The 18545-nt window shown below is 37.6% G+C and overlaps 1 protein-coding gene across 1 annotated transcript; it reads right to left on the bottom strand.

Annotated features, from left to right (window-relative positions):
- Window positions 1-824: 824 nt before the first annotated feature.
- Window positions 825-18324, bottom strand: RFC3 (replication factor C subunit 3). Its single transcript, XM_006070679.4, has 9 exons — window positions 18125-18324; window positions 16282-16419; window positions 15769-15836; window positions 12269-12366; window positions 8221-8402; window positions 7041-7177; window positions 6853-6951; window positions 2593-2662; window positions 825-1113 (listed from the first exon to the last, which is right to left on the bottom strand). The coding sequence occupies exons 1-9, from the start codon at window positions 18209-18211 to the stop codon at window positions 922-924; spliced, it is 1071 nt and encodes a 356-aa protein (XP_006070741.1). The 5' UTR covers window positions 18212-18324; the 3' UTR covers window positions 825-921.
- Between the last annotated feature and the right edge of the window lie 221 nt (window positions 18325-18545).

Here is an 18545-nt window from a genome sequence, read left to right as displayed (position 1 = left end):
ACAGTTTCCCAGGTTTAGGTTTTTCAGTGAGTGTGTAGCTGTGTCTTTGCCAATTAAACACTTCCTGATTGCTTAGCACCAACTGCTACAAAAGCAGATCTTCCCAATATTCTTATATAGAGCTTGTCATAGACTTTTGTCAAGCAAACCCTTTGTTCCATGAACCAGATTTCTGAATAAAGAATGTTCCAAAGAATAGGACCAACAATATAAGAGCATACTTGTTCAAAAAATAATTTCAACAGTAATATACCTTTGCTTCAGAACTATATGATGGATATTCTTTAAGACTCTCAAGTATTAATGAAAAGATCTTTATTTCTTAATAGTCAACCTTATACCAAATCTGAATCACTGAATTAAAAGCTGGATTTCTACAGTTTTAACAGATGGTCCATGCAATTTTCTCCATACCCATGCTATTATAATTCAAAATTAATTCCTATATATGCTGCAAAAATATAATTCTTGTTTGAGGGAAAATATGATTAAAGATAATGACTTGCCAAGCAAAAATTTATGTACCTGTGGCCAAAAATGGTTATCTGGAGGTAAGAAAACAAACCCTGATTTTTTAGGTAAATTTCCTTCAGCAGGGGAGAGAGTGGATGGAAATGGGAGGATCAATACTGCATACTTGGAAAACATACTTTTAAAGTAAATTAAAATCATGTTCCTAGACTCTACAGTTTCCAGTTGTATCCTTTTAATACACTTCAATAGTACAGGAGCAGTTATTTAACTCAGAGAATAATGATTAATAATTCAGAGGAATTACTACCTTCCCCCTCCCAAAAAAAAAAAACAACACAAATAACACATAATTAAATAATGTTAGTTTATTTTACCTGTAGCTCCTCCAATATAAACTGAACATAAATGATGATACTGAGAAATATTAGGAAGAATTACTGAGAGATGTCAGAATATCATGCCTTCCAATCCATCCTCCATGAACTTCTTATAAAGTGCCATAAATTTGGCCACAAACGCTTCCAAGTGATAAATGGCTTTGCTACCCAGTTGTAGACGATGTTCATAGTAAGCTGCCATCTGGGCCACTTCTCCTTTCAGTTGTCCATCACAATTATGTAAAAGTTCTGAGAGAAGGCCCTAAAGAAAGATAAATAGCAATTTTAAAAAGTAATAATTAAAAAAATATTAGCTAAACACGCTTTACTTTTCTTATTCAAAAAGGAAGTGAAACTTAAATACTGATATGTTCTCTTTTTTATTTTTGATGGACCAGCAGACTTTATCCAAAAGAACATACTATTCTGTAGAGTAAAAATGTGGTAGTTATCTATCATATTTCAACTTCAAATACTTAAATCTACAAGGGTGCAAAGATTTAGTACAAAGATGCTTACTGTAACATTATTAATTATAATAATCTGTAGACAACCTGAAGTCTAACACTTCAGGTTGTAACACAGGGGTTATATCCAAAAAACTGGTATAGTCATACAATGAAATCCCAGTCATGTACCAAAAAGAATGAGGTAAATCTATACTATCATGAAACAGCATCCATACTACACTGCTGAATTTAAAAAGCAAAATAGTGTAAAAGACACTAAAGTTTTGTGAAACATACATTACTGCGTCGCTTCAGTTGTGTCCGACTCTGTGCGACCCCATGGACTGCAGCCTACCAGGCTTCTCCGTCCATGGGATTCTCCAGGCAAGAACACTGGAGTGGGCTGCCATTTCCTTCTCCAATGCATGAAAGTGGAAAGTGAAAGTGAAGTTGCTCAGTCGTGTCTGACTCTTAGCGACCCCATGGACTGCAGCCTACCAGGCTCCTCTATCCATGGGATTTTCCGGGCAACAGTACTGGAGTGGGGTGCCATTGCCTTCTCCGTAAAACATACATATATGGACTCAATTCAATGTGACTTGAAAAGAGGTCTTATGAAAACAGAAGGGGGAATCTTCACTTTTCACTTGATATATTTAGTATCATTTGAATTTTTTCATGTAATTTTAATAAATACAAAGAAATAAAAAGTCTTGTATTGCCTAAGATGTAATAGTTAATCTACAATATCTTTCTAGCTAGAGAGTTGATTAGGTTTAGACCAGACCTAAAGTCGTCCCTCACAAATCACTACCACCTTCTTTAACCTCAATTTTCAAGTGCACTGAGGCTTGCTGTCTAAAATATTAATACTATTCCCTGACTACTTGCATGGATCCATCTTTCAATTCTCCAAGTTTCAGATTAAACATACCTTCCACAGAAGCCATCACTGATCTTCCATAACTCAGCCCTCCATTTTTATCATTTCACCTGGTCACTGCCTTTATAATACTTAGACCATTCTGAAATCCTCTTGCTTCTTGTTTCCCATTCCATTTCACCAAAATGTAACTTCTCTGGAGGAGGCCCACCCTTGTTTCCTTCAACACACTCCTAACGGTGACTGGCACACCTTACAAGCTCCATACAATTTGGACTGAGTATCTGCTGAACTAATGAGCTGGAGAGAAAGAACTGACAATATATCTTTGTGCAGCAAAAGCCATGATACCACATAATCAAACCAAATTGTATGGTTATAGACAGTACAAGATTTGAAATCAGAATACCTTCATTATTATTTCAGGAGGAATACAATGAGTTAGAAGCTCATACAGTCTTCCACGAACTTCAAGGAGCCTGAACAAAACAAAATAATACTTTGTGATGAAAACAGGAGATCATTTTTCCAAGTACCTACTATGCCACCTTACTTTAAGAATTACACATCCCAATACAAACATTTTCTTCAATGGCTTATTATATTTAAGATACATATATGGGAGCTTTTCCTAACTTTAGTTCATTTTTCTAAAATAAAATTATACAACTGTCTTAAAGTCAGACAACATTTATATTCATTTACATATAGACACACACCCACACAGTATTTATATATATACACTGAAAATACAGAAGACTTCACGCATAGTTAAGGGTTGAGCTTATTCACACCATGAATTTTAATATACTTTAATGATACATCAAGTAATATTTTTCTTTCCTTCTCCAGATAGATGATACATAGGAAATGAGAAAATGGTTATGAAAATATTAAATAATAAGTCAATTACAGAAGAAAAGAAAATATAACCATGAATATAACATAATGTTATCAACTCAACTGCAAAGAAAAAAAAAAAAAAATTATGGCAGAGAAACAAAGCTGTTTTGTCATAGAAAGGGCAGTACAAGAGGGTACAGGTGGGCACAAACCCAGGCTGGCTAAGTGAATATGGCCATTTGTTGGAGGGCTCTGTAAGATCATAATTCTAGGCCCTTCTCGTAACACTTTCAGGAAGAAAAAGGGTTAATGAGGGAAATACACATGTAACATATTAAAACAGCAGGAACAAAAGTGACAAATTTTATTTACAAAAGTAACTTAATCTTTATAAATATACTTACCTACCCCTAAAAAAAAATATTGTTCTGAATCTTTACCAAAATAAGACCACATTACGTTCTATATTTCAGATCAATCAGGGAAGTGATTTTTAAAAGATTTCTTCAAAGCAGAAGTTAAGACCCCCTTCCTGAGATTCTAGGAGTATGAAGTTGTGCCACAATGCTGCTGCTGCTGCTAAGTCGCTTCAGTCGTGTCCGACTCTGTGCAACTCCAGAGATGGCAGCCCACCAGGCTCCCCCTTCCCTGGGACTCTCCAGGCAAGAACACTGGAGTGGGTTGTCATTTCCTTCTCCAATGTATGAAAGTGAAAAGTGAAAGTGAAGTCGCTCAGTCGTGTCCGACTCTTAGCGACCCCGTGGACTGCAGCCCACCAGGCTCCCCCATCCATGGGATTTTCCAGGCAAGAGTACTGGAGTGGGGTGCCACTGCCTTCTCCGTGTGCCACAATAAAACTAAGTAAAGTGAAAAAAAAGACTAGCATTTTTTGAGCAACTGCTCTGCATAAGACACTATGACAATAATTTAACTCAGTCACCATATCAGCTATGGTGAGGCATTATCTCCATTTTTTTTTTTTTTTTTAAGAAAAAACTAAGGCCCGGATGGTTTAAATAACCTGACAAAGTTAACCATAGCAGAGCCATGATTTAAGCACAAATTTGTCTTAGCCCATACCCTTCCAGTGTCTGCCAAAGCCTCTATTTAATCTCTTATCTGTATGAGGTTCACTGCAGTACACTATTTCTCACAAACACAAGTCTCTTTCACTGAAGAGAACATGAAGTTCAGAGAGGTTAAGCTTCCAGCAAAACTTATATAGTTGAAGCAGCGTTACCTCAAGTCTGATTCCAAAGGCCTTAATGTCTCTTGGACATGACAGTATATACCCCAAATAAAATCTGATTCTTAACATATAAATGACAGATGGTATGAAATTATTTTAATAATAATGCATATAGCTTATTTCTGAAAAGCTGATTCACAATATATTTACCTATAAAACTGTACTGTAACAATACTGTGTGCATCTCACACATGCTCTCATGCTTCTCTTAGTCTGAGTTCATTTCTAATGATTTCATTTCTAAAACATTAATATAGTCTACATTATTAAGCCGGTGTCATTATCTCTTGGAGGTTACAAGTGATAATGAGTACAAATTATTCTATCAGAGAAACATGGTATTCTAGAACTGCTTCTGCCTCTTACTAACCAAATGTCCCTGAAAAAAAGCAACAATCTCCCAAAGAATCAGTTTTCTATCTGTAAGATGGTAATAATGCATTCCTCATAGGACTGTTATTTGAATTAAATGAAATAGTGTAAATGTCAGCATAATAATTGCTCATCAGATATAAGCTGCTATTCACATGAGAAAGGTGGAGCAGAGAACCTGCCTGCAAAGGCAGGAGATGCAAGAAATGCAGGTTCGGATCCCTGGGTCGGGCAGATCCCCTGGAGAAGGAAATGGCAACTCACTCCAGTATTCTTGCCTAGAAAATTCCACGGACAGAGAAGCTTGCGGGGCTACAGTCTACGGGGTCAAAAAAAGTTGGACACTACTGAGCACATATCACAAATATCACATTAGAAAATAAGAAATTTCCTAACATGTATAAAAAAAAGAATCAAGACTATAAATATTACAGCTAGACTACACGGTCAAAAATCAGGAGTCATTGGTACTGGGCGGACGAATGTTCAAAATGACACTGGCCATCCTAGTATTTCTGGAGCTTCAAGGCTTTCGGAAATTAAGAGGAATATTTTGCTTTAAAGACACAATGCCATCAAATCCCAAATCTGTTAATCTAAATAGGGAACAGCAGCACTTCTTCGGGACAAATTCATTTATGAGCTGTCAAAATTTGTTTGGAAACTGGAGGAACAGGCAGCAGCAGCAGAATTAAGAAAAGTAATCATCAACTTAAGTCTTAAAAAAACATTTAATAATGTCAAATATTGCAACATCTGTACCTAAATCTCTTTAAGAGTGGGAAAGTTCAACTATTATCATCAATTTTTCTTCTTTAAAATCAGAACAAAAACAAGAAAAGTCACCTTTGGTGTGGAAATATTTTATAAAAGTAAAAAGCTCCTAAGACATGCTTCATTTGATTTTTATTTCCTTAAAACTTGAGATTTCTTCACTACCTGACAGTATTTACAAAATGGAATGCACGCTTTTTCCTAAAGTCAAGGTTTCTTTTCTCAAGAATCTACTTAAAACATCTGGCACTTTTCGAAAACTATTTCTTCAACTAAAATAGATGAAGAGGAATTCAATGCAAACTTTGATAAAATATCAAGTACCGATTTTCTATGACCATTCACCTCCTCTCATCTATTATGGTTGTCCAACAGTACATATTGCAATTTCCTTTGAAGAATTTCTTATAAAAATAACAATTCTCAGATATACCACCCAAAAGGAGAAACACAGTATATTCCTTCTCCCAATTATGTTCACGTAAACCAAGGAAGCTTACATTTCAGTGGTTGCACTCAATCTAGTCTATTTCCTAAAATAATCAATAACCCTCTCTAAAGCCCAAAGATGGGTTTCTCATTTCAGGCAGGCAAAAAAAGTAGGAGACTGTGTCTCAGTGAGCTTACGGGACCTTCACCAGACTTTCCAAAAGTACCAAGCCTTAAGACTGTCACTCTTGATTTGGAGAACAGCCAATTGCCCTCCTCAATCAAAGTCATAACAAATCCAACAGGCTGTGGTTGAAGTACTTTCAGTATGGTCTACTACTGAATAAGAGACCCAAGAAGCAAACAGAAACATCTGTGCAGCAGATATGCATAAAACACTTCCTACATACTGACGGCACATACACAGTATTATTCTTAATGGAGCCTATCATCACACATGAGCATGGGGTCTTCTAGTTCTCAAACCACTATCACACAATCTCTCTTCATTATACAAATGAAAAAGCTGAAGCTCTAAGTTTATAAAGTTACCTGCTTAAGGACACTTAGCTAAAAATTAGAAGAACTAGAAGTCTACACACAGTCTAGTGTCTTTCTATAACACATCAATTACAAAGTTATACAGTGTTATCTTCAATATTAGAAAGCTAGACACATTATGCTATGCATTAATATTAAATCATCCAAGATTCTGAGGGGGAAAAAAAAACCTTAAACTTCCAAAATTTGTTTCAATTTATGTGTAAGTTCCATACTTACATGCCAGTAGCTTCTTAAAAGCCATGATATCATACACCAACTATTCTGAACCATTAAATGTCTAAAACCCTACTTTTTCTTTGGAAGTCTAGTATTTTATAATTTAAATTTAATTATAATGCTACATGGCATGGTATCAGTATAAAACAGCTAATCTAGAACTTAGAATATCTGTACTGTCTCAGTGATCAAACTTTTATGGTGATCTTTTATAGTGGTTACCTCTGTGGAGTTTGTTGACTGACAATAGCATTGGCAGTCTCCCTCAGATACACCTCCCAATCTGTTTCAGGGATTTCTTGATCTGCAGTAAAAGGATATCTACATGACAAAAAGAGAACACAATAAATTAAATGAAAGTGGTTTGTATCACAACATGATTCCTGTAGTAACTGACCCCTTTTACTCACTGTTGCACTCTGCAGGCTTCACACATAAGCAGAGCTTTTCTGAGATTTCTGCAGGACTTCTCGGCAAGTCTATGAGCCAGTTGTGGAGGAAGATTTAGACCCTCCTTCTTACACACAGTAGATAACACATGGCAAATCTACAAATAAAATAATTAACAAAAATGAGCAATCTGTCAAACTGCATGCTGAGACAATTTCTGTTAGGAATATTGTTACAGAACCCCAACCTTTCTTTTTTTGGTCACTACCCTACCCTAATCCACTGTTCCTTCAGCAGGAAGCCAGGGGTCTAACCTAGCTATCAGGTAGAGTCAGCAACTAGATGGGCACCTGGAGAAAGATCTGGTCCCAGTTCCACGCCTGGCAGCCTCCTCGAGGCAGCAGGGAGTGGGAGACAAAGGGCCACAGGTTGGTGGAAAAGACACTGCTCACAAGGCTGCCAAGTTGAGCTGTACAAGCATAACTGGACACAATTCAGGCACTAAGATGTGAATGGTACTCATGGGAGAGACGTAACCTGGTGCTGCTTTATAAACATTTTAAACTCTAAAACCCTCAAAATCTTTACAAGTGAAACTCACAATACAATGTCACTTATTATCCCTACTTTGCATAAAATCACCCCAAACCTATTAACAGAAGAAACTTGCTTATTGTGAGAAACTGGCATTTTTACTGATAGCTATTAAGAATGCTATGACTGAAGCAACTTAGCCATAACAGCAGCATTAAGAATGATAAAGAAAAAAAAAAAAAATACACGTTATGTTGATTTAAACTAACTTTGGTCTCTGAACTAGGGACTAGGAATTCCCAAATCATCTTCTTGCAAAATCTATTTCCTGAATATTCAAGTCTCCTCTATAAGCCAATTAAGTCAGGTTGAGGTAGAGGCCACTAAATAACTAGCTTTCCCTTAGTTTTATAAAATCCACAATTACTACTTTTTTTTTTTAATTACTATTTAAAGAAAAAGATAATTTAAAGAAAAGAACATTTTCTATATACTGATATCTAGTATTTACTACTATAATGGTTTGAGTTAGCATCTAGGCCATAGCTATTTCTGAATTGCTGACATAGTTCACTATGTTTTTACAAGAACAAACACAACAGGGATGTACACACAGTATGCATGGAATCTGAACTGAATTCTTCTGAAAAATTTTACTTGACTTACATCTTCAATGCTGGGAGCAGGCACACGAACTGCAAGGCACCTACTACGAATAGGTGGTATCACTTTAGATGTAGAATTGCAACACAAGATCAATCTGCAGGTGGACATATACTTTTCCATGGTTCTGCGCAAGGCATGCTGAGCATCTTTAGTGAGTTTGTCAACTTCCGTCAATAACACAACTGAGTCAAGGAGAAACAAAACAAAATTTTGAGTATTTATCTTTCTCATTATTCAGAGTGAAATCCTAAATAGTAAGCCTAATATACTAGTTTTCCCTTTGGAGAAGACATACAAAAGTTATAGGTATGGTAGAATTTATTTTATTTTTATTAAAAAAAAAATTCTAGCTTACTTCACTCTGTATAATAGGCTCCAGTTTCATCCACCTCATTAGAACTGATTCAAATGTATTCTTTTTAATGGCTGAGTAATACTCCATTGTGTTTATGTACCACAGCTTTCTTATCCATTCATCTGCTGATGGACATCTAGGTTGCTTCCATGTCCTGACTATTATAAACAGTGCTGTGATGAATATTGGGGTACACGTGTCTCTTTCAATTCTGGTTTCCCCGGTGTGTATGCCCAGCAGTGGGATTGCTGGGTCATATGGCAGCTCTGTTTCCAGTTTTTTAAGGAACCTCCACACTGTTCTCCATAGTGGCTGTACTAGTTTGCATTCCCACCAACAGTGCAAGAGGGTTCCCTTCTCTCCACACGCTCTCCAGCATTTATTGCTTGTAGACTTTTGGATAGCAGCCATTCTGACTGGCATGATATGGTACCTCATTGTGGTTTTGATTTGCATGTGTTTGTTAGCCATCTGTATGTCTTCTTTGGAGAAATGTCTGTTTAGTTCCTTGGCCCATTTTTTGATTGGGTTGTTAATTTTTCTGGAATTGAGTTGCAGGAGTTGCTTGTATATTTTTGAGATTAATTCTTTGTCAGTTGCTTCATTTGTTATTATTTTCTCCCATTCTGAAGGCTGTCTTTTCACCTTGCTTATAGTTTCCTTTGTTGTGCAGAAGCTTTTAAGTTTAATTAGGTCCCATTTGTTTATTTTTGCTTTTATTTCCAATATTCTGGGAGGTGGGTCATAGAGGATCCTGCTGTGATTTATGTCAGACAGTCTTTTGCCTATGTTCTCCTCTAGGAGTTTTATAGTTTCTGGTCTTACGTTTAGATCTTTAATCCATTTTGAGTTTATTTTTGTGTATGGTGTTAGAAAGTGGTCTAGTTTCATTCTTTTACAAGTGGTTGACCAGTTTTCCCAGCACTGCTTGTTATAGAGATTGTCTTTTCTCCATTGTATATTCTTGCCTCCTTTGTCAAAGATATGGTGTCCATAGGTGCATGGATTTACCTCTGGGCTTTCTATTCTGTTCCATTGATCTATATTTCTGTCTTTGTGCCAGTACCATACTGTCTTGATGACTGTGGCTGATGTCAGGCAGGTTGATTCCTCCAGTTCCATTCTTCTTTCTCAAGATTGCTTTGGTTATTCGAGATTTTTTGTATTTCCATACAAATTGTGAAATTATTTGTTCTAGCTCTGTGAAGAATACTGTTGGTAGCTTGATAGGGATTGCATTGAATCTATAGATTGCTTTGAGTAGTATACTCATTTTCACTATATTGATTCTTCCGATCCATGAACACGGTGTATTTCTCCATCAATTAGTGTCCTCTTTGATTTCTTTCACCAGTGTTTTATAATTTTCTATATATGTCTTTGTTTCTTTAGGTAGGTATATTCCTAAGTATTTTATTCTTTTCACTGCAATGGTGAATGGAATTATTTCCTTAATTTCTCTATTTTCTCATTATTAGTGTATGCAGAGTGAAGTAAACCAGAAAGAAAAACACCAATACAGTATACTAATGCATATATATGGAATTTAGAAAGATGGTAATGATAACCCTGTATGCGAGACAGCAAAAGAGACACAGATGTATAGAACAGTCTTTTGGACTCTGTGGGAGAGGGTGAGGGTGGGATGATTTGGGACAATGGCATTAAAACATGTATAATATCATATGTGAAACAAATCGCCAGTCCAGGTTCAATGCTGGTACAGTACAGGATGCTCGGGGCTGGTGCACTGGGATGACCCAGAGGGATGGTATGGGGAGGGAGATGGGAGGGGGGTTCAGGATAGGGAAAACATGTACACCCGTGGCAGATTCATGTCAATGTATGGCAAAACCAACACAATATTGTAAAGTAATTAGCCTCCAATTAAAATAAATAAATTTATACTAAAAAAAAAAAAATCTAAGATCAAACACTAGGATAATGAAGTTAAAGAGGTTATTTTGTTGCAGAATCTACTGTAGTCTTTTTATACTTATATGCAGTAAAAATCACCAAGACAAGGATATAGTGTGCTGAATTTACCCAAAATATTTCACTCAGGTGTATACTTCTGTATAAAATCTTAGCATTCTAAGGAATATACTTTGGAAAACACTGTCACAAGAGATATAGCAAATAAGGGATAAAGATACCTGGTTACTCGTATAATAAGATTCTACCTGGTCATAATCAAGGATTGGCCTTAAAGTGTTTGAGAAATTCAGTATATAGGGACTGAATCCAGCACTGTATTAAATTACTTCAAGAAGATGACAGTGAGAGCAGTGCAGCATTTGAATCTCTCCCATAAAAGAACAGATTCCAAGATCCAAGACAACATTTACATTGAAACTAGGTGACAAGCTGTCCCCAAGAACCCTAAATATAAGTAAGTGAGAACAAGAAACTACGTGTGGGAAGAAGTGGCTAGGATCCACCAGTTTTTGGATATCTTCAGAACACGAGAACCTTAAATCACCCACAAAAGCACACTGAATATATGAGCCAAACTGAGAACAGCATCCATAGTGTTCAATTCATGAACAAGAGCTAAGGGACCTTGATGCAATAAGATCTGACAGAGCAGTGGACTGAAAATAACAAAATGAAGCTCTCTTCCAAGACAATGATTCCCAATGACAAATTCTGGAAATCAAACACAAACTGAATAGAATAAATAAAAATAAGGAGATCAATCACAATATCTGACAGGATAGCAGTAAAAAAATAATTCAAAACTAAATAATTGCTAGGCAGAAAATAGCACAATATTTTAAAAACTGTAGTGAGGATTACTCCAGAAATACAAAGCGGTTTCATTAGACGATCCAGTAAGATAATAATGAGAACTAAGAATAAAAATTATAAGACCACAAAGAGTATTTGAAAAAAAAAATTTCTATTTTGAAATGTAGAGATTAAGGAGAAAAGATAAGAAATAGGCTGGAATACATAAGATGATTCACAAAACAGTAAAATGAGCAATAAAAAAAGGTAAAATTATCACAATCACTAAAGAAAAAGTATAGCTTATTTTCTCCACTAAAACTGACAAGGATTAAAAATAATAAATGTTAGACAGAAATGGGCATTCCTAAATACTGCTGGCAGTAGCACAAAACTATATCTTTTTTCAAATGAAGAATCAGGCAAAATATGTCAAAAACATTAAATATTGGCATATCTATCAGAAAACTTGTAAAAATATATGGTGTTATGCACATAATACTGGAAATGTTAACAGTAATGGTCTCTGGATGGTGGGATTATAGCTGATTTGAATTTTCTTTTGTTTAGCAATATATTTAATAATGAACATATAACTTTTGTTCAAAGAATCATTATTTGTAAATCATGCAATTCCCTTTTTAAATTCTTTTTCCATTACTCATCTAAATATTTTACTAATTCTAAACTAACAAATAGGTGGCACGAACAGTTCTCTTATTGACACAATTCAACTCCATTAGACTATAAATTCCTAGGAGCACACAGATTATGTTTCTCTTCTTCACGTCTACATATTAAAAAAAAAAAAAAAAGTGGCATAGTGCTTGGCACAGAACAGATTTAATAATATATTTGCTAAATGGTTGGAATTTACATTCCTCATTATATTTTCCTCTTATACCCATTACTTATAATTTAAGTGCCTGCCTCATCCAAAGAAAAAAAAAAATTATCACATACCTTTAAAATCTTTTTGAGAGCTTGTTTCAAGTTGCTGTGATTGTGCCACTGTTTTCAACATCTCCTGAATTACTACCCGATCGCTATTTCCAGCATCACTATACAAAATAAAAATAGTGGTAAATATATACATGTAAATATTTAATAAGTACTAACCCTTATTTGTAAGCTAAGAAAAATCTTGAAGATCTTCAGTGATTAAAATTTTAAGCAAACTGAGTGACACTACATTCACAAAACTTTAAAAGTAAAGTGTTTCAGGATCACTAATGACTGTGTGGATCACAATGAACTGTGGAAAATTGTGAAAGAGATGGGAATACCAGACCACCAGATCTGCCTCTTGAGAAACCTGTATGCAGGTCAGGAAGCAACAGTTAGAACTGGACATGGAACAACAGACTGGTTCCAAATAGGAAAAGGAGTACGTCGAGGGTGTATATTGTCATCCTGCTTATTTAACTTCTATGCAGAGTACATCATGAGAAACGCTGGGCTGGACGAAGCACAAGCTGGAATCAAGATTGCCGGGAGAAATACCAATCACCTCAGATATGCAGATGACACCACCCTTATGGCAGAAAGTGAAGAGGAACTCAAAAGCCTCTTGATGAAAGTGAAAGTGGACAGTGAAAAAGTTGGCTTAAAGCTCAACATTCAGAAAATGAAGATCATGGCATCTGGTCCCATCACTTCATGGCAAATAGATGGGGAAACAGTGCAAACAGTGGCTGACTGTATTTTTCTGAGCTCCAAAATCACTGTAGGTGGTGACTAAAGCCATGAAATTAAAAGATGTTTGCTCCTTGGAAGAAAAGTTATGACCAACCTAGACAGCATATTAAAAAGCAGAACCATAACTTTGCCAACAAAGGTCTGTCTAGTCTATGGTTTTTCCAGTGGTCATGTATGGATGTGAGAGTTGGACTATAAAGAAAGCTGAGCACCAAAGAATTGATGCTTTTGAACTGTGGTGTTGGAGAAGACTCTTGAGAGTCCCTTGGACTGCAAGGAGATCCAACCAGTCCATCCTAAAGGAGATCAGTCTTGGGTGTTCATTGGAGGGACTGTTGCTGAAGCTGAAACTCCAATACTTTGGCCACCTGATGTGAGGAGCTGACTCATTTGAAAAGACCCTGATGCTGGGAAAGATTGAGGGCAGGAGGAGAAGGGGACGACAGAGGATGAGATGGTTGGATGGCATCACCGACACAATGAACATGGGTTTGGGTGGACTCTGGAAGTTGTTGATGGACAGGGAGGCCTGGCGTGCTGCGGTTCATGGGGTCACAAAGTCGGACACAACTGAGCGACTGAACTGAACTGAAACATACTCCTATACTCGACTACAATTTGATTAACGTAACTGAAAACACCAAACATGTTCTTAAGTTTCAGTTCAGTTCAGTCACTCAGTTGTGTCTGACTCTTTGCGACCCCATGAATCACAGCACGCCAGGTCTCCCTGTCCATCACCAACTCCCAGAGTGTACCCAAACTCATGTCAATTGAGTCAGTGATGCCATCCAACCATCTCATCTTCTGTCGTCCCCTTCTCTTCCTGCCCTCAATCCTTCTCAGCATCAGGGTCTTTTCAAATGAGTCAGCTCTTCGCATCAGGTGGCCAAAGTATTGGAGTTTCGGCTTCAACATCAGTCCTTCCAATGAACACCCAGGACTGATCTCCTTTAGGATGGACTAGTTGGATCTCCTTGCAGTCCAAGGGACTCTCAAGAGTCTTCTCCAACACCACAGTTCAAAAGCATCAATTCTTCGGTGCTCAGCTTTCTTTATAGTCCAACTCTCACATCCATACATGACTACTGTAAAAACCACAGCCTTGACTAGATGGACCTTTGTTGACAAAGTAATATCTCTGCTTTTTAATATCCTGTCTAGGTTGGTCATAACTTTCCATCCAAGGAGTAAGCCACTTAAAAAGAGCCATAGCTATTAACAGTACCAAATACTTTGACACTTCTGTATCCACTAAAGTTAATACCTGCTGCTGCTGCTGCTAAGTCGCTTCAGTAGTGTCCGACTCTGTGCAACCCCATAGACGGCAGCCCACTAGGCTCCGCCGTCCCTGGGATTCTCCAGGCAAGAATACTGGAGTGGGTTGCCATCTCCTTCTCCAGTGCATGAAAGTGAAAAGTGAAAGTGAAGTTGCTCAGTTGTGTCCGACTCTTAGCGACCCCATGGACTGCAGCCTACCAGGCTCCTCTGTCCATGGGATTTTCCAGGCAGGAGTACTGGAGTGGGGTGCCATTGCCTTCTCCATAGTCAATACCTAGTCACAGCTAATTTCTTAGTTACCTACAACTACTCAAAATATAAAAATAACTTGTTAAAACAAATTTGATCTGTATTCTTCTTCTCCATCCCCAAACTAGCAAAGGTGTATGAGAGAACAAGCCTAGACAAGTTGTTCCCAGTATCAGCAGAGTTGATTCAAGGTCTTAGAAAGGGGATGGGATAAGCAAATGAAGTTCAGGATACAAAAGAGAACTCTGTAAGCTGTTGATTTATAGGCATTACCAGTCATTTATACCAATACATTGCTTTAGCACTTAAGCCCTGTACCTCACAAACCAAAATAAGTCACCTGGTTATTTAGGTTGAATCTCAATTCCAAACACCTGAAAAACAAACAGCTTAATCTCCAATTGACTATCTGTGCTACAGAAGAACTCTTAATCAGAAAAAGAGGGCAAAGAAATCAGCTTTAGTTTATTTTCTCAAACAGCCATTATGTCCTTCTCAATATTATTAGATCAATATACCCTCTAATCCAAAAACTGAAAGAAAATGGAAAGAATGAACGAGTAACCCAAATTCACTTTATAAAACATTTTCTCAGGCATTTACAAACTTTTTAGACATACTTTGCTCACCAGTTCTGAATAAGTCAATATAACAAAAATTTACTGACTATTCAAAGTACTTTGTGTAACACACAGAGCTTTATAGAGCAAGAACTTAATTATTAAAAATTTTTGACTTGGGGGAGGGGTCTCAGAGAGAAGGGAAAGTGGAAAGGTTCTAGGCTCCCTGTTTCACACAGGGCAGCTTCATTTTCATTCGTTTTATATTTTGTCTCTCTCTACGGAGATCAGCCCTGGGATTTCTTTGGAAGGAATGATGCTAAAGCTGAAACTCCAGTACTTTGGCCACCTCATGCAAAGAGTTGACTCATTGGAAAAGACTCTGATGCTGGGAGGGATTGGGGGCAAGAGAAGGGGACGACAGAGGATGAGATGGCTGGATGGCATCACTGACTCGATGGACATGAGTCTCAGTGAACTCCGGGAGTTGGTGATGGACAGGGAGGCCTGGCGTGCTGTGATTCACGGGGTCGCAAAGAGTTGGACATGACTGAGCGACTGATCTGACCTGATCGGATCCATGATTTTATATCAAAAAAGCATTCTACTCTTTAAAAAAAGAAGTCTGAACACCACTATTCTAAAAATGCTTATTTCTATGTAGTATCCACTTACCTAGGATTAACTTCAAGGTGGTAATTGCTTGCAATAGTGCTAATTTCAATTTTCTTTTTCGATGGAGTCTGTGGACAAACAAAATAGTTATTTTTAAAATATTTACTGGCTATTTCTCCTATTATCTGTATTTCACTCTTTTTTTTTAAGTATATAAACAATTTATGCTTATTAAAGAAATAAAACTTTAGATAATCACCACTAATGTTAGCCCCATTCTTAATGTGCAGGTAAACATATGTGTTTTTATATACACTAGGTCATATCACACATCCTGTTTTTCATGGATCACTTTTTTCCTTTACCTCCAGAAACCTCCAAACTATCCCCAGTTAACAGATCATTATAAACAATCTGCATATGCCCTTTCACAGCCTGTTCCATGATAATACACAAAAATAAACACATACTATTAATAACACATTACTGAATAGTGTCTGTGTTTCTCATAAAAATTGTTTTTAAAGGAGGTAATCATATATATTTCTCTCTGTTTCAAAGTGAAATGCTTACTGTGATGGTCTGATGTTCAATTCTCAATTTTTCCACTCCAACACCATAAAGTTCACGTAGAATACACATAATTCTTGTCTTTTTCCCAGCACCTGATGGTCCATACACTAACAGATGAGGAAAGTCACCACATTGTACCTGGAATAAAAAGGATAAGGCATTTTCCCTAGAGAAGCCACTGCTCCTACGTGTAGAAACTACTTTTTATGTATGAAATATTTTATGTCTCAAGGAAAGTTCGAAAACGTGTGTGTGAATGAACACAGAGACAGACATATCTTTAACTATGAAATCGATTATTCCCCCGGAATTAATGCTGTATAGGCTGGATGGCATCACCGACTCAATGGACATGAGTCTGGGTAAACTCCGGGAGTTGGTGATGGACACGGAGGCCTGGTGTGCTGCGATTCACGAGGTCGCAAAGAGTCAGGCACAACTGAGCGACTGAACTGAACTTATATATCTAGCACAGTACATGTAAGATACAACACTATATGCTAGAAAGCAAGAAATCCCAAACCTGGCTGACTATCAGATGTGCTTTAAAATACTTATAATAAAAGACTGATTAAGTCCAGGACTCCATTCACAAGATTAAGATTCAATAACTGAGACTGTGATGACTGCCGTAGTTCGCACTTATACAAAGAGTCCCTTGGATGAGAAATGAGTGCATTTGGTTTTATTTGGAAGGTAAAGGAAAACTTTGTAGGGGAGAAGGAAAGTAAACTGGGGAAAGGAAGGTAGCCAACAAGTGTTATCAACTTAAAAACCACTCTGGACATCTGGAGCTTGATCCTGCTGGGGATACACCTGAAGCCAGTGTGAAAATACATTACAGTATTAAACCACCCAAGGAATGGGGAAGCTGGAGTATGATACATTACCTCTCCTCAAACCTTTGCTAGTTTGGGAAAGAAAATGGGGGAGAAGGTGTTAATTCCCTGGCATTTCAAATCTGCTTAGAGGTGTCAGCAAGAAAAAGCCTCTAGCAAGTGCAGATGCAGGGAGCCGGAAGTCAGGTCTGTTAATCTCACATGTTAAGAGCAAAAGAACGGAGTAGGATGCTGACAGTTCTGTATTACAGAACACTACGTGTTTTAAATATGTTCACAGGTGATTCTGATGCTCAGTCAGGCCTGGGGATCAGTGCTGGGAAGGTTATAAAAATGACAAGACACAGACCTTAACCTTCTGAAAAGCATAAAATCTTGTGGAGTGTAATTTTATAAATAACCATTTAAAAATAAAGAAGTATCAACAGAAGTGCTGTTAAGTGAACTTTAATACTTTACAAACTTATCTATCGCTGGCACTGAAAGAAGTTCCAGCGATAGATCAAGTGTCAAGGAAAGGAACTATTCACCTAATACAGTGCATGGAAAAAGGAGGTGCTCCACAAATACAGCCTTCATTTTTTAAATTTCGATCTCAGCAAAAATAAAAGTTATGCTGCAAGTGTTTCAGTTTTATTAAGTTGAAGATTAAAACGTAAACAGGTGAATACTTTTGAAAAGTAAATCTATTAACTCAAGACTAACATATTAAATCTCTGTCCAAATATTTATTCCAAACCCTATACAATAAAAAACGGGACAAAGGAAATAAAATATATCCCATGGTTAAGAAAATCAAAGAGGACAGTCCTCAGGGAGACTTTCTTTGTTTGCAAGCACAGTCCCCGGCCCCAGAGTCTGTCCCCGTCCCTGTTTTACTGTTCTCTACAGCACTTGACACCTTCTAAAGCCGGAGGGCGAAGCTCCGCTCTCGAGGGGCGCGAAACCCCCGAGTGGCGCACCTCCCCTCCCCCGGCTCTTTCCGCCCCGTCCCGCCGACTCACCAGGTTGCGCAGCTGGGCCGCCTGCTCCTTGTGATAGTCCAGCTGTCCCAAGGAGCAGGGCCGGTATTTGTCCACCCAGAGGCTCATTCCAGCCCGAGTTCCCAGGGTCAGACACTCGAATGTCCCGCGCGCGCACCCCCCTCACGGACCCGCAAATAAGTTTTCCCGCGAGCTCCAAATCTCGCGACATCCCTACCGGCGTGTTCGCGTAGTTAGGCAAGGAAAGACTACGGAAGCCTAGTTTGGACAAAATTGGTCGCAATGTTGGACCGGCCTATTTATTACTGTTCATTGTTTTATTTAATAATTTACTCTTTGTTCTCACCCTTATCATAGTACAGGAATTATTAAGCAAAACTGGAAAATTGTCTCTGATACTCTAGGAGTCAAATCTGGGTACTTCAGAGACACCACCATTCTG

This window comes from Bubalus bubalis, chromosome 13, assembly GCF_019923935.1.
Source record: "Bubalus bubalis isolate 160015118507 breed Murrah chromosome 13, NDDB_SH_1, whole genome shotgun sequence".
In the NCBI taxonomy this organism is placed as follows: Eukaryota; Metazoa; Chordata; class Mammalia; order Artiodactyla; family Bovidae; genus Bubalus; species Bubalus bubalis.
Note: the sequence above shows the minus strand (reverse complement) of the source record. Positions and strands in the feature narration are given on the sequence as shown.

What these genes read in the sequence shown, in the direction of transcription:
- RFC3 (XM_006070679.4), bottom strand. Translation starts at nt 18,211, where the DNA reads ATGAGCCTCTGGGTGGACAAATACCGGCCCTGCTCCTTGGGACAGCTG. An exon ending in CTGCTCCCAGCATTGAAGAT is followed by an intron (nt 7,178 to 8,220) that starts GTAAGTCAAGTA and finishes TTTTATTTGTAG; the next exon opens with ATTTGCCATGTGTTATCTAC. An exon ending in CTCCTGAAATAATAATGAAG is followed by an intron (nt 1,114 to 2,592) that starts GTATTCTGATTT and finishes ATCTTTCTTTAG; the next exon opens with GGCCTTCTCTCAGAACTTTT.